At 36.1% G+C, this 17,286-nt stretch overlaps 1 protein-coding gene across 1 annotated transcript in view; it reads right to left on the minus strand.

Moving 5' to 3' along the window:
• The window catches only part of LOC149835454 (protein SUPPRESSOR OF GENE SILENCING 3 homolog), a 35,421-nt gene extending 27,559 nt beyond the window's left edge, over positions 1 to 7,862 (minus strand). The window contains exons 1-4 of the mRNA XM_090008531.1: positions 6,762 to 7,862; positions 4,527 to 4,821; positions 4,130 to 4,374; positions 3,763 to 3,965 (exon numbers count right to left, since the gene is read on the minus strand). Coding sequence (XP_089864657.1) covers positions 3,763 to 3,965; positions 4,130 to 4,374; positions 4,527 to 4,821; positions 6,762 to 7,670 — 1,652 coding nt within the window. The 5' untranslated portion in view covers positions 7,671 to 7,862. The remainder of the gene's footprint in view (positions 1 to 3,762; positions 3,966 to 4,129; positions 4,375 to 4,526; positions 4,822 to 6,761) is intronic.
• Between the last annotated feature and the right edge of the window lie 9,424 nt (positions 7,863 to 17,286).

A 17,286-nucleotide genomic window follows, 5' to 3' on the forward strand; every position in this document is an offset into this window, starting at 1 on the left:
CATAAACAAGAACATAAAAATAAATAACAAATGTATTGATGAGATGCTAAAAAGCATTTTTTTCTTTTTGTAAACAATATGAAAAAACATATAAGTATAGTATTTAAGATTTTAAGGAACCACATATTCTTGCAAAATATAATTTTTCATTATGATATTTTTTAAAAAATATATATTCATAATCGAAATATATATTTCAAGTAAACATGCTTACGCAAAAACATATGTCAAAAGACAATAATTTCCACAAATTCTAATTTTAATTAATTTGAAAACATATTCATTTTAACTCCGCCTGTGTAGTTATACACTGCCGGTCCCAAGCCCGGATAAAGGAGGAGGGTTGCGGTAGGCCTGTGACAGCCAGCATAAAAACTTTGTCATATCCTATGAAAATGAACCAATATGAGAATTTCGTTGGGGCGTTCCCTACTGAGCGACGCGCTGTACTCTCTAGGCCCTACAACTTATTGAAAGATATAGAGAGAGGAACAAAGATTTGCATATGGTTTTTATTGATTTAGAGAAGGCATACGATAGAGTACCTAGGGACGTTCTCTGGTGGACAATGATGAAGAAAGGTGTTTCTCTCAAGTACATTAGTATAATTAAAGATATGTATGAAGGAGTAGTAACCAATGTCCGCACTTGTGGAGGGGTGACAACCAATTTTCCGATAACGGTTGGGTTACATCAAGGATCTGCTTTAAGCCCTTTCCTATTTGCGATAGTGATGGATGAGCTTACGAGATCAATTCAAGAAAATGTACCGTGGTGTATGTTGTTTGCTGATGATATTGTTTTGATTGATGAGTCTAGAGCTGGGGTTAATGCTAAGTTAGAATTATGGAGACAGACATTGGAAGCTAGAGGTTTTAAGTTGAGTAAGAGTAAGACTGAATATATGGAATGTCGGTTTAGTAAGCAACGAAGTAGTGATGGGAGTGTAGTGAAGCTTGGTGAGCAAGATATACCGGTGAATGATTATTTCAAATATTTGGGATCCATCATTCAAAAGTATGGAGAAATTGATGGAGATGTAAATCATAGGATAAAGGTTGGGTGGATGAAATGGAAAAGTGCTACTGGAGTGTTGTGCGATCGTAGAATGCCATTGCGGTTGAAGGGAAAGTTTTATAGGACGACTATTAGACCCGCTTTACTATATGGTACGGAATGTTGGGCTGCCAAGAGACATCATATTCAAAAAATGAGTGTAGCTGAGATGCGGATGCTTAGATGGATGTGTGGAAATACAATAAAAGATAAGATTCGGAACGAAGAGATACGTAAGAAGGTAGGTGTTGCACCCATTGAAAATAAGATGCGAGAGAATCGTTTACGGTGGTTTGGACATATTCGGCGAAGGCCTAATGATGCTCCAGTTAGAAGGTTGGAGAAATGGGAAAATATATTAGTTAAAAGAGGTCGGGGTAGGCCTAGGAAGACTTGGATGGAGATGATAGGAAAGGATATGAATGCTTTGAACCTCACCGAGGACATGGCGTTGGATAGAAATGATTGGAGGAAAAGGATTCATGTGGAAGACCCAAAATGAATTTCTTTTTTGGTTCATATCGCTGACCCCAATTGTTTTGGGATGAAGGCGTAGTTGTTGTTGTTGTTTGTTGTTGAAAACATATTCATTTTTAATAAATAGCCACAATATTTCAAATACATGTTTTAAGTATATACCATAAAAAATTTAAGTAGAGAATCCAAAGAAAAATACATACCGGAATATGAGAGTCTTGAGTCTAAGTCGTACATTAATTCAAATCTTTCTTTCGAATCACAAACACGAACAAGATGTCAAGACCAATATGCCTTGCTCCGATAAAATGTCAGAAAATAGCAAGGAGCCCAAGACATTCCAAATCGTAGTCCAAATGCCAATCGAAATGTATTTGAATACTCACAATATACAAACTTGATACAAGTTGTATGAACAAATGATTTCATTAATGATGAATAATAAAATACATAAAAGAAATAAATACATAAGGGCCTCACTAAAATACACTCAAAAACACACAAAAAGCTAAAAGCGACCCATCACTCTCACACTTTACAAGGCACACACACACCCTTATTTATAGAGAAGAAAGAGAGGAAGAATAGAGGAAGAGAGGAGAGAAAGAGTCCTCTCAAGTAAAAGGGTGGGAGCAAGTCAACTTGTTTTACTTGGTCCAAATCATATATAATAAATATATATATATAATATTACAATATATACATATAATATGTATATAAAGATATATACACGTATATACTATACTATATACATAGATATGTATATGTACAATTAACAATATACATATATACGTTTATATGTACGTATATATATATATAAAGGATTCATTATTCTTAATAACATCAACTAGCTCACAAGAACAATGCAAAATATTAAATATCTTGCAATTAAGAACATGCCACAAGACTCATACTTTCATATTACATAAACATAAATATTACGGCAATAGTTGGACTCAATTTTCAATCGGTTTCCACTCATTACTTGAGTGTCTCATTGCCATGCCGGATCATCTGATGCCATCTTTGTTGGAGTCTGATTTCTACCTTAATATGAATCTCTAATTTTCATGGATTGTTTTAGCAAACCGCAAAAGCCCTCTCCTTGTTTGATTTCTACCTTAATATAAATCTCTAATTTTCATGGATTGCTTTAGCAAACCGCTAAAGCCCTCTCCTTGCACACGGATCGGCCCCCAAATCACTCTCACGAGTCCTAGGGTGCATGGATAGGTCCCTATGGCTTCTACACAAATGAGGGAGTCGTCCCTCAAGGGGTTTTTAAAACCTAAAACTGAAAAATTATTATTCGGCCCTTTTTTAAGTGTACCGACTTTGTATCGTATGATACAGACCTGTATCATATGATATGCACTCATATTGCAATACGAGTGCGTATTGTAACGATATTCCTCATTGTAACGACATGTATCGTACGATACGTTACATACAACATTGATATTTAGCACTTAAGCATGAAAGAGAGAGAGAGAGAGAGAGAGTTGTATTAATTACTTCAAAACACTAATTAGATGATACTTTAGCTTTAATAGGCTGATAAATCTTTAGGATGCAAGAGCATTAACGCCAAATGGGTTACCAATGAGTTTGAGCACATTATAGATCAAGTAAAAGCTCTGGGTTTTCAGCAAAGCTACCGCTAAATCTGTTTAATTATAGAATTAGATATTAAAGATGTGGACTAATAGATCCAAAGAGTGATGGCGATGCACAAACTTAGAGTTAGGCGCTGGCATAGGGAAACAAGGAAAGGCTTCATAGCCTAAAGGGAGAAAGAATGTAAAAGCAGTCAGTGAATAGCATCACAAAGATTCTCACAAAATGGACATGAAGTTCTGCAACAGCTGACAGAAAAACCATTCTGATGTAAAAGAGTAACTCTAATTACGGAGCTAGTGCTGATTATAGAAAGAAATAGGTACATAGGAACTAGCACAGAAAGATGAAGGAATAAGAAAAACAAATTCTTCAATAAATGTCAGCTAACCCTTAAAACTAGAAATAGAGTAAATAGAAACAAAGTCTATCAGAAACAAATTGAGTCAACAAGGAAAGATTGGACCTATTAGTCACAGAAGTTAAGGACATGATCATTTTTTTCATTTAGAAATCAGACTATATTGCTCCAATGGAGGTTGCATGTATAATTTATGAGCATTTACTATGATAATACTTCACTGAAGATAAGAACAGCTTAGAAACAATTACCTAGCAAGTCTCTCTTGATATTCCTTTTCTGTAAGATTTGTACATCTCAGAGGCATATCTAGCTCATCTTCAAGTTGAACACAGCGATCTAAACATTTGGTATTTGACAAGTCATGCACTTTCTCTAGCTCCATTTTTTTCTTCTCTAATTCTTCAGTTAATTCTGCAATTATCTTTCCATAAAATCTGTCAAGATAATCCATCTGCCAGAACAACCCCATTACATTGTGGTTAAGACGATCTCATAAAATCTCACAAGTAAACAGCCTCACTGAAGATAAGAACCAATTTTTTCAGAAATAAATTCATATAAAATTCAAAGAGGTAACTCAAGTTGAAGAGTTTCCTCATTTTAAAAGAAACATACCTGTTTCCTAGTCTCTTCATGACGTTCCATGTCCCTTTGTCTTATATTTTTTATTTCCTGTTCATTTATATAAAGGTTTCTTCCCATAATGCTGCAGGTCTCTTGTAAGGTTGTGTTGGTTTCTTGGCCTTCCACATCTTTTTTCTGAAGCTTTAATAGCTCCTGATTATCTTCTTCCATTTTCTTCAAAGGCTCTACCACCATTAAATCATATGATTTGATCTCAAACTTCTGCTTCTGTTTACCTGAAATGAGAGTGGAATTAAATTGATGACCTTGGTTCATGATAATGTGTATGCCATGGCGTGCATGCATGTGTACATGTGCATGACAATGATCATAACACTTATCATGCACTTAAGCAATCAGTATGTGTTGAATAAAAAATTTGATAGACCTTTTGAGTGCTTGTTAAAAAAGTCCATATCCTCCTTTGAAGCAAGATATCCATACAACATACGCTTGCCCATAGAGTGCATCCGTGCACGATGACTTTCCCATTCAGCTCTTCCTCGACCTTCTTTAATGAAGTGTCTATGTAAGTGCTCTGCTTCCACAAATCCCATTGCTGAACTATCAAATCTAAGCACAGCAATGCCACGATGCCCTCCAGGTCCATAGGCATTCTTGGCATTACGAACCTTATAGCCTTTAAATAACTCCTGGAGCTCTTCATTACTCATTCCGATCCACTGAAACATTTATATGATGAGCAAAAAATATATACTGCTATCAAGTTTGTCATTATTATATTAGATGCACACTTATCAACCAGATGACACAAATATTTGGACATTAAGAATTTAAAATGCATATAAAAGCATAATTTCAATTCCAAGTTTTGCACTAATAAGGCACAAAAACATAATTAAGAGCTATATGGCTAGGAAATACAAAGGTATCATGATAAACCGCCATCTGCCATTTTTAAGGCCTTTATATGGCAGTACATTGTTGTTTTGTAGTTTAGATTTTTCATGTTACTACATGGTATTAAAAATCTTATAATGCATTCCATGTTCTTTCAGTATTCTTTGCATTTGAAATGAATGGTATCATGCATACAAATTTGTTTACCAAGTCTTACAATGCATATTCATCCTTTTGCAAATTTGTTTGGATTTAAGGCCTACATCAATGTTATTGGGACAGGGTATTGGGGCATGATGTGACATGGAAAGCACATACATACCACGTGTGTGTGTGTATGTATGTGTGTGGAAATTGCATTCGTTAGGACCCTTTTTGATAAGTTGCTCATTAGGACACTTCAAAAATCATAGTTGTAGGTGTTTTTTGCATGATCAGAACCAGTACACACACACATACGAATGTATCTATCTTTTTCTGAGAAAAAAACGTATATGTGCATGTATTTATGGATGCAAGCATATATCTTTGTGTAACAAACACTATATAAGAATGGACAAAACATCCCTTTGTGCTCAATAAAAATGGATGAAAATGATCCGAGTCATCCGACATAACTGTACCCAAAGTACCAACACCAGTGTCAACATGAGTTGACACATGTAAAAAACCCTTTTGGAAGTACCCATTAAATAGTATATGACACAATGCATACAATTGGATTGGATAATCCAACAACTCTGATCTGATTTTAAATTTTCAACCTCTATAAATGCTAACTTAGTTATCAACAATCATATTTACAAGTTTCCGCATGCATGGCAAGTGCATTTTGTAACCTTCACTTAGCATTTATGAGGGTTTGAACATTAACATTAGACTCGAACTGTTAGGTCAAATCTAATCCAGTCTAGATTGTATACTGGATGTAGCATATAGAGTTGACAGTAGAAACATGTTTGATATTGTAAAGGTGATGTGCAAACAAATTTTTAAAGAGCTTTAAAATTCGATGGGCCATAATGCAACAAAGTTTTGCAAATCAAAATTCATATCGTACATAAAAAATAACACAGTTCAAATTGTGCCCTAGGCATAAACCATGCTGAAAACATCTACTCCGCCTGATTGAGTAGATAAAGCTTTTTCTTATAACTTTCAAACTAGATATTATGACACAATCAACAGTTAGAAAACATTTAACCCATCCATCCATCCATCCTGGTTTCAGTATTTACCAGCATGCACACATATCAGATGGAACCATTAATCAGACTCTTTTTCAAAGTCGTTCGCTGAGCTATTGCTAGATTGAACATGTTTTGAATTAGAAAGGGTGTTTTTCCTAGTGAACCAGGAAAAAGATGCGTATTCCACGTATTAAGATCGGATAACAGACAGAACCTACAATAGTTCCTGAATCCTGATCTCAAAACAAGGACATGTATTGAAAATATCAATGGATATGAAATTATTAGACATTTGAGACGATAATGACACATCTATAAAATCCGGATTATAAAAAACGAAATTAATTTTCCAATATTTTTCTTTTTTTTATTTCTCGAATGGAAACAACGTCGTCCCACATTGACTTAGTTAATGCCAATATTCTTCTGATAGATTACGAACCATGCGACTAATTACTGTTTCAAAAACAGAAAATAAACGCATTCCCAACTGAACGCCTTCTAAGAGTTCCTTCAACGAAAGGGAAGTAAAGCAGAAAGGCAAAAGATGATGGTGGTGGTTATGAAGTTACTTTGCCATTTTCATCCCTTTCAAGTCTCGTGTTCTGTACTATGATCATCGGAGGCCAAACGACATCGTCGCTGTTCGCCTCCTGCGAGCACTTGCGCTTCCCGAACGGCAACTCCGTCTCGACGACCAGGCGAGCCCCGCGTTGCTTCAGCTCACCCTCCAGGACCTCGGCGAACTTGCGATGCAACCTCACCCGCTTGGAACTCACAGTCTTTGCGTGGCTCAGCACCGTCTGCACTCTCCTGTACCAGTCGATCGCACGGGCGCCGCCCCTGCAAGCCGGGCAATGCAACCTGTAGCCACCCTCGTTAATCTGCTCGGTGCCCTGAGACGCGAGGAACTCAAAGAAGCCCTTGAACCACTTGCTCTTCTTGAGAACCTCAGCGGTGATCTCCCCGCCGCTCTCGGAATCGTAATCGGTGTCGCTGAGAACGAGATCGTCCTCGTCGCTGTCCGAATCCTCGATTCCGAACCGATTGGGGTCGGAAGAAACCGATTCGCCTGATTGCTCAAAAGGAAGAAGGTTAGGGCGCGGATCAGCTCCGAGAAGGGAGCTTCCCTCGCCGCTTTCGCCCCCAAATTTCGGAGACCTGCTCTTCAACTGCCACACATCGGGGAGGGGCGAAGAGGGGGCAGGAAGCCTTTGAGGTTTCTGGTCGGTTGGTCTGCCGGTATGAGGATGGTTTCGAGGAAAGCTCCAACATTGGTTGTCTCCATCGTGAGGAGAACGCTGAATCCACTGAGGATTGGTGTTTGAAGGCCTGGGTTTCCTGTGTCGGGTTCCATGCCATCCTCCTGCGGCTGGTGGTGGTCGGTGGGAAGAAGAGGAGGAAGAAGAAGAAGAGTTGGTGGTGGTGGTGGTGGTGGTGGTGTTGGTGGTGGGGTGGCGGAAGCGGCTGTCGGTTAGCATGGCGAGGGCGAGGAGAGAGGGAAGAAGAGAAGAGGATCAAAGGGCAGCACCAGAGGCGACGACCAAAAGGCTTCTTTTCTTTTTGCTTTTATTTTTCTCTTTTTCGGAATCCAAAGAAGAAGAAGAAGGGAGGGGTGAGACTGACTGAGCAAGCGAGAAAGGTGAGGAAGATGACGCTGATTCGTACGTCCCAGGTGGTCCATTCGGCAAAAGCAGTGCTTGTGATGAAGCACTCGCACGTGATAACGATGTACTCCAGCGACAAAATTTTTCTGATATAGACCTATTATTTTGCCTGAAATTCTATGTCAAGTACTATTCTTTCTGAAATTCTTGGTATAGACCTATATTTTCCTAACAATAGCCAAATAAGGACCTGATCTAACCTACCAGGCTACACTAACTTTACCTAGTTAACTTAAGTTGCATAATTTTGAAATACCAAATATATTTTTGTACACTTTTCTTTCTCATTCATCAATATATTTATATGGATCTACCCATGATTGTACACGGACCATTACAAAAATACGGGTTATATCTGATTTTGAATTTGAGTTTTAGTTTTAGATCTTAATCCTGCTCAGATCTGACGGTATACCTATTAACTTCAAGTAGTAAAACGGGTGTCATTAGACCCAATTTTGACCCAAATTAGACTTTAATGTATTTTCACTTCTAACAATGTTTTGAATAAGCTCAAATATATTTGTTAAAGATAACCTCAATTCTCGTTTCATGACTTTCATCCTCGCCCCCAATTGGGTTAGGACGGATCTCCATTTTCCCCGGGTCCACGCATCCCTATGCAGAAGTTAACCCAAGGTCTTTATTTGGCTATTGCCAGTAAAAATTAAGTCCATATCACTAAATTCAGAAAAGGTAGTGCCTGACATAGAATTTTTGGTAAAATGTAGGTCTGTTGCAGAAAATTACCCTAAAAAATATCGGCTTATTTTTGAACAACATCACGATTTTAGCTCGAACCTGTCCGAGAGAGTGCGATACCTTTAAAAGTATCGCTATCTTTGGTGATATTATTGCGTTATGAATGAAAATATTAATGAAAATGTAATTTTATAATATTAATTATCCTCATATATATGAATATTACATATTTTATAATTAAATATATCAATGTTTTCCAGAGATTTTCTTAAGAAAAAACAAATGTTTTTTTCAAAATATCTCAAGATGGCATCCCTTGCCAATAAAATCCCTAAAACCACATTTATGACCATGCTTCGTGGCATTTGCAAACAGATTGAACACAGGCCAAATTTTGCACGATTTGAACCAGAATTCTAATTTTTTGCATTTGGTCCGAATCTGAATAGAAGAAAAGATCCAATGGTCTAAGATTGATCCAGATTTGAACTATATGCAATGCCCACTGAATCTGGTAGAAACATATCCAAGACAAGATCCTTTCAGGTGAAAAAAGTAATCAGATCAGATTTTGACCTGAATCCATATTAGATCTGACGTAAAACACTGATCCAAATCTGAGAATGATTTGATTAAGCGAAATCCAAGTTCAGTCCAAATGCACATTCAGATCTTGCATAAAAGTTTCAAATCTAAAAATACTATGCCGATATACGATCCATTCGCACCTTAGTCTGTATCAAAAAAATAAACAGGTCAGACTCGGATCAGATATAATTGGATGTGAGATCCTCAACTTCAGAGTTTAGATACCTCATTCGACCCTACACTTTGACTGACTTCTCATTAAACTTACATGTTGAAATGACCTCTCATTGAACTTATGTGTTTAAATGACCAATTCATTCTTTTAAAAATAACTAAAGCCTGTGTTAATTTCAACATTTTTACTGACAACTTTACCTTGAGTTTCTCGGCTTAAGCAGTAAAGCTGATAAAAAAATGTGATTTGCTCTAATCTTTCATGCCTAAAAAATTAAATATTTAGTACGGTAGAAAAACAATTTAAACATAAAGAAAATTTATGGATACATTTATATAGAGATAACATGGCAATTTTTGCTTCATAAGCAACATGGACCTAGGATTAAACCAAGGGTGATAATGAAGTGAAAGTATTTAGTGGGAAGTTGATAAAAGTTTGGGTATATTTGAAAAAATGAAGAAAACTTTTGTGGATATTATTAACTGACAATGACGTAGATGGCACTCACTTTGGTACCATTTTGTGTCCCTAAAGAGTTAGGGACCCTTGAAATATGCCCAAAATTTGATGTTTTTTTTAAATAAATTAAAAGACTTAATTAAAAGGAAACATAAGTCAAGAACATAATTAAGGACTTGATTAAAAGATTTTAACACAGGATTGAGTAAACGAGAACATGGCAGAAGGACTGTTTTTATAAAGGTTGCTTTGAATCCCAATTGAAAGCAAATTTATTGCATAACAAACTTTAAAATATTTTATTAATATATATTTTGAATGTTCAGATATAAAACATAGGTGACGTACAAATAACCTTAAATAACCTTTTACAAAATCTTTTACATCAAATAATAACAGGAACAATCTCAAAACACACAAAAGGGACAAGTCCCATCACGCATAACCGTATCCCAAAACAATAAAAGTGACTCCAAGTGTAATAACTAAGAAATATAGAAGTTTTGGGCCTAAGATCCATTACCCTGATCCAAAAGAATTAGATAAGATATTAATATATATATATATAGTTACTAAATAAATAAAAAAGTGTATTTTGGGTCGAATCCACAGTTGGACCCAAATAAATCCAACTGTGGATCTGACAGTTCACTGCCAACCCGGATCCATGTTAGGATGGATCCAACACTATAAAGCCGACTCTGATCCACATTAGAGTGGATTCGGTATCGCGGGTCATGGGGTTCGAACCCGGACCTCGCCCTCTATTAATAAAGCGTCGATTATAAGAATCGTGCCTACGGCACGATTCTTGCTAAAGAAAATCAAGAAGGGGAGAGGAGGGAGTTACAGAAGGTAACCGACCCCGTCGTTCTTGGAGAGAGAAGGGGGGGTTTGCTCGATAAAAAGGGGATTGGAGAGTGTTTCGCCCCTCTTCCTCCCACTACGTCTCTCTCTGTATCCCATATCTCTTCTCTCTCTCATTTTCGCGCACAACTGCAAGGCCATCGGAACTGGATCCATCGCAGTCATTGCACGACCAGGGACGCATGGCACTACTAAGATCACTGCAACAGCCACCATCATGCCGGAAGAAGTAGGTTTATTGTTTTTCTTCTTCAGGTGTACCACATGTTGAGCATGTAGTGTGGGGTTTCCGCAAATCCTTAATGAAAAGAGGGTTTTGGGGGGTGGAGGTGCTGAAAACCCTAAATCGATAGATTTGGGGATTTCGGATTGCCGATAGTAGGGTTTACTGTCCTTTTTCTCTGCTTGCAGGTTTTCCTGTGCATTGTCCACTGGGGCTCTTAGAGTGCTTTTTCTTTGTTTCCTCTCTTAATGTTCTTAACAAGCCTAGTTCTTGTTTTGATTTATGTTTTTTTTTTCTGTACATCAAGTTACTAACACTGGTGATTCAAACTTCATGTTTATCATTGGATTTTTTTTTTAAATGGATGGCATGATGGAGTTTCAAGATGATATCTGATATTGTAACATGAAACTTCCATTACCTATTGGTTGTTATCGTTAGAAGAAATGTTATTAAAGAATTGAATTAATGTTTGATGACTTTCCTCCTAATAAGTGCCTCTACTTAGTTGGTGATTTATATGCTACGATTAGTATTTTTGAGCAGTGCCTTAAATTAAAAGGGTTTTGGATGGTTGTATGATTGTCGAGACCTTGCCCATTTGTATGTCTGCATCATTGTCCTGTTATCGCTAGTAGGTTTCATTGTGAAGAAGTTATGGTGATGATTTTTTTTTGCGGAGTTCCATTAAACATTATTAGCGCAAAATTCAGATACAGTAAATACAATGGTTGACCAAAGAAAATTGTTCTTAAACTATAGAGAAAAATCTTTAAATAGAGGAGGCACTGATATTAGAAGAAAAATTCTGCAAATTTCAGCATATCCTAATCCTTTAGAAATCTCATGATGCCTCTGTCACAAGCAAATCAAGAATGTTTGTCTTTTAACTGGGCCTGTAGAAAACAACTTACAACTGTTTGTCTAACTTGTAACAGTAGAAGAATAAAATTGTAAGCGCCAAGCTTGGAGGAATTTAGTATAAATAAACTAGATTTACTTGGCAAGGCTGTTAAATATTAGTGCTTGTTCTTTTATAAAGTTATGGATATTATTATTATGTCAACTTAAGGTTGTAAACTGTAATTTTGTCAGTATATTCTAGTGTAAAATTTCTTAATGTTGAGGTTTCGTAGATGATGAAGCTTTAAATAACCTTGTTTGTATCATATTCTGGTTGCTTTATATTCGGTGTTAGTTGTGATTGTTTTTGGATATTCTTTTTACTTTTGTAGGAGCGACATATTTCTTTGGGTAAAGTAAAAGAAAACCAGAACCAACATGTTACTGATCTATGTGTCGTTATGGAACCTATCATAAATGTTAATGATGATAAATAATGGTGCATGGCATAATTTGTAATCATCTAATATATTGTAATAGGATGAACTGGTGAGATATATAGTGCAACAATGGCCAACAACATGCACATTATGAGGAATATTAAGTCTTGATCCTGCGAAAGGAAATGACTATTATTAACGAGTTTCCATGATCTATGTAAATGGTGATAGAAATAGTGTGTTGCAAGGAAGTCATAGGCTACTACTAGCATTGATCATAGGTTGAAACTTGGAGTATGAACTGCAATTCAAAGCTTATGAATATCCTTACCAGTGTGAATTATTATATCTATATCGTGCATTATTCTGGAAATTATGAATTTGCAATTAGGTATCGACATAGAGTGCTTGCCTAGTGAATCCAGTAGACATGGTTCATGACCAAGATATCAATTTTTAGAAGCCTTCATGTCCGAGCAGACACATGGATGGTTGTCAGTCTATTTGCATAGCTTTAAAGAAAGCTAATATTTCCAAAGACATGACTACAATAATAACCTCCTTAAAAAGGGTGCAACAACTCAAAGAGGAGAAAATTTCACACAAATTTTATACTTCTAAAACTTCATTTTGGTGTATGTGCACTTGCCTTCGTACAACATACAAAATTTGCACTGAAGAAGAGAAAAATGAAGTACTCTTCAAGGTGACGCTGTTTCTTTTGGGTTCATTGAGGTTAGAATTTTGATGCATGAAGCAGTATGTGCATACATGGAATTGATGTGTATTTGTCATGTACAATCTTGCATAAATATTCTCATGTACTTATGAATCATGAATGAATGCATCTGTGTTCAGTGATTATATGAAAGCACTTGCACATGGATGGGGAACATATGCATATGACTGTGGTAACTCATGCACATTGTTAAATTAGTTTGAATGGATGTGCATTTGGAATCATGTTGGTATCATTGCATAAATTGCATATTGTTATGGTTTTTGCGTATGATGTATCGATGGTCTAAATGAATCATCATAGGCCTGGAGAGCCTTGCGCCTTGGTTTGCTCTTTCTTTAATTGTTTTAATGCATCGCAAAAATTATATTTATACTATGGTTTTAATTGTGTTATTCTATTGTTGTCACGGGTGGTAAACCGTGAAGAGTTGCGCATGCTGATTTGCGAGCTTATGGTTGCATGTTGATTTGCAAGCCTATGTTATTAATTTTGCATGTGGATTTTTAAATATAATTTTATTGCACTGTTCGATGTGTTTTCACGGGCTGGAGTTCCGTGATGGTTCTCGCAGGGGCGATGCGAGCTTTTGCCTTGTTTTTTCATGCTGAATTACAAAACTCAAAAATTGGCTCTTAATAAAAAGATAATGAATAAGAACAATGTAATATACGTTCTGAGATATCTCATTTGTGAAAGTGCAGTAGGATCGAGGCAACGAGCACTAGAGGGGGGGTGAATAGTGCTTTTAAATATCGTCTTTTGAATTACAACGAATTTTGAAATTCGCAAAGCAATCACACAAAGAACACAATAATTTATCCTGGTTCGGTCTTTCCCGACCTACATTCAGTCCCCAAGCAAAACCAGCTTGAGATTTCCAGTATCAACCTTGTGTAACTACAAGATCATACAAACCAAATCCGGTCCCACTTTCAGTAACACACCTACTGAAAGCAAACAACTCCTTTAAACCAATGAGTCCTTTCCTTTTGCAGAAAATGAAATAAGTAACAACTTACAAAACAACCTACGAGCCCTTCTTATGAATGCAAATGATATGCAATTGACTTTTGAGGTTGTTGAAATACTCAACTCACGAATTCACTGTCTCTCAAAGGAATTTGAGTGAAAAAACTGAAGTGAAAAATATCACGTGAGTGAGAAAATGAATATGAGTGAAAAGCAAAGAGTAATTGATTCAAATTGATTGAATTACAATGCTTTTGAGTGTAAAATGCACTCATGTTTATAGTTGAAACATTTCATACGTTCAGGGTATGAAAGAGTGTCAAAACAGTCTATTTTGAATAATCAAAACGTTTGAACAATGAAAAGACACACCTTTTAAAAGTTTCAGGAAAAACGACAAAATTAGTCGACTAGAACAATAGTCAGACGACTAATAATTAGCTATTAGTAGACTGACAGTTATCGTCGGTCGACTGATCTGTTTATCGAGCCGTTTGAAAATCTGAAGTTTTGAAACTTAGTCGACTAGAGGAAAAATTAGTCGACTGATAATATCATCAATAGACTGAAAAAATCTTTCAGTCGACTACTGCTAAACTTTCCAGAAAACACATGTTCTGTTCAGTCGACTGATAAAGTTATTAGTCGACTGCTGCTAAATTTCCAGAAAACAGACATTCTGTCCGGTCGACTGATAAAGTCATTAGTCTACTAATTTAATAAAAATGACATTTTGTTTAGAAAATTTGGCACGAAAGGATTAGTCGACTGGTGAGTCTATTGGTCGACTAATAAACACGAAAATTTAAGAAAAGAGTTTTTTAAAAAGATTTTCATGAAGAGTTCTTTTAGAAAAGTTTTTCTAAAGACTTTTTAGGTGAAATGCAACCGAAATATGCACTCTAAGTAAGGCTCTTACAAGAATCTAAGACATTAAACAAAATTTACATTTTCACACAAGTCTTCAAAGATTCTTCATCGAATTCTTCAATGCTTGTCATCTTTCTTCATTGCCTTAGCTGAAATGCAGCTGATTCACTTGCTCATCATCAAAACCTTGTACTTGAAATATCATGTACGGCTTCATTGTCGTAACAATCTCCCCATTTTTGATGATGACAAACTAATCAAAGATAGAGCATTTAGATGCATAGATGGAGATTTTACTCCCCCTATTAATATGCTGCAAAACAATCAAAATTAGTACATTCAAAGCACATATATCACATATTGATTGGTTTGCATTTCCATCATTACTTCATGCATTTAATTTTCGTCTTTTTCTCCATTAAGATCTATCCTTTTCTCTTAATTTCTCATGTTTCTCATGCAAGTTCTATCTTTTTCTCCCCCTTTGTCAAAATCAAAAAGAGCAAGGGCAGACATAACATAAGCAAAATGTAAGTTCAAGTTCAAAATATTACAACCCATAAAGTATCAAAGTTCAGTAAAGACAAAAAAAAAGATCATAAAAGTGAGTTGAGCAACTCCTTGATTGCAATAATATCTTTCTGAATCGAAGAAAGTTGTTGAGTCACATCTTCACGAAAAGTGTGTTGATGCAGTTCCAAAGCTTTCAGTCACTGCAAAACTTCATCATTGTCTTGACTAGTAGAAAATTTCTTTCATTTTGCTTGAGATAAAGGTGTCACAGAAGATGGCGAGGGTTCATAAATTGATGGTTCAGTTTGATCAGAGTTTAAAGGAGGCAGATATTTGATTTTTCATACGTTTAAAAATAGTTTGATCAAAGAACTCCTTTTGCTCAATATATTTTTCATTGGTTAAGGGTACTTTGAAATAACTGAAAATACGAGTAAGAAGACATCCATATGGAAGAAATGGTTTTTGTTTTCACAAATTAGTAAAATACACGTTGGCCCAATTTACAGAAATATTTCCAAATAAGACATAAAGAGCCGTAGAAAAATCTGTGGAATAGTAATCAAAAGAACCAGTTTTAGGTAGAACATTATGGGCAAAAATTCATCCAACAATGCGTGCACGAGTTTGAAGATTAGTATTTTTGAAAGGAGGACAATGAGGTGCACCGAGAAGAAGAATTTGTTCAAAAATTCTTTCATCATTAAGTTCAATAGTATTGAAAAGAATGTCTGAAGGTGGAATGTCTAGGATTTGTCCAAGCATTTTAGAATCAAACTCAATTTCAACATCGCGAACAAGAGAGGATTGAATTCCAGTTTCATGATCAATTTGTAAATTTGTGTAAAACAAGTGGATCAGTAAAGGATAATGAAGGGGGTCTGCACCAACATCAAAAAGATGTGAAATACCTGGAAATAATTCTTTAGTTTTGTAACAAGAAAATAAATGAAACATGACATTTCAGCCTGGTAAAATAGGAAGTGCAGAAATCGATCCAAAAGTATCATATAAAAGAGGATTTCAGAGTAATCTGAGAGAAAACCATGTGTTGCTGAAGGTGTAGGAGGAGGAGAATCTTGTGCGGATGCAGTCTTTTGACGATGCATGGTTGAAACAGATTCACCCTAAAAAAAATTCAGTTGCAGAGAATGATTAATCAACACAGTCGTTGTAGAAGTTGGCTTCCAAATGCTTTAAGAATAACGTTCGGCGTCGTGGCGGAGAACCAATGCAACAGAAACACTTTATGCAAAGTGAACGATGTGCCTTCAAATTCGTTGGTAGTGGCCAAAATAATCAACAGTAACAACCCATTGAAAATGGATGTTGATTCTTCACAGATTTTAGGCAAGAGGGAAAAGATGAGGAGGAGTCCGCGGTGGATGACGGCAGGTGAGAGGAGGTTGCCACAAGGGGATTTCGACGAGGACTGAAGAGGCACCCTGTCACGACAAGAGGATTCTGGCGAAACGTCAAGAGACTCCCTGTCACGGCCAGAAGATTCCGGTGAGGAGAGGTTCAAACGACACTCCGAGGGTTTTTCGGAAGAGAGAGAGAGAGGGTTTCGTTTTTCAAAGGGTTTTGTTTAGAAAAAAATGAAAAGGTGCATAAAAATGAAACGATGCGTTAAAAACCAAGGGGTATCGGGTCCTTTTTTTTAAAAAAAAAAATTAAAAAATATCAGTCAACTAGATTTTTATCGGTCGACTAATAAGGTGCAACTCATTCTGTAAATTTTTTTAAAGCATCAATCGACTAGAAATTTATCGGTCGACTAATATGGTGCGATTTTGAGATTTTGTTCAAAAATCAGCATTTTATAAATCCAAAAAAGAGCAAATGCCTAGTTCTCTTTTAATTTTCATAAAATCTTCATTTTTAAGTGGTTTAGTGAAGATATCGGCATGTTGTTTATTAGTGGATATAAAATTTAATGAAATGTCTCCTTTTAACACATGATCTCTTAAAAAATGATGTCTAACTTCAATATGCTTAGTTCTTGAGTGCTAAATAGGATTTTTTGAAAAATTTAT

Source organism: Nuphar pumila, chromosome 6 (assembly GCF_984573655.1).
Source record: "Nuphar pumila chromosome 6, dmNupPumi1.hap1.1, whole genome shotgun sequence".
NCBI classification, from domain to species: Eukaryota; Viridiplantae; Streptophyta; class Magnoliopsida; order Nymphaeales; family Nymphaeaceae; genus Nuphar; species Nuphar pumila.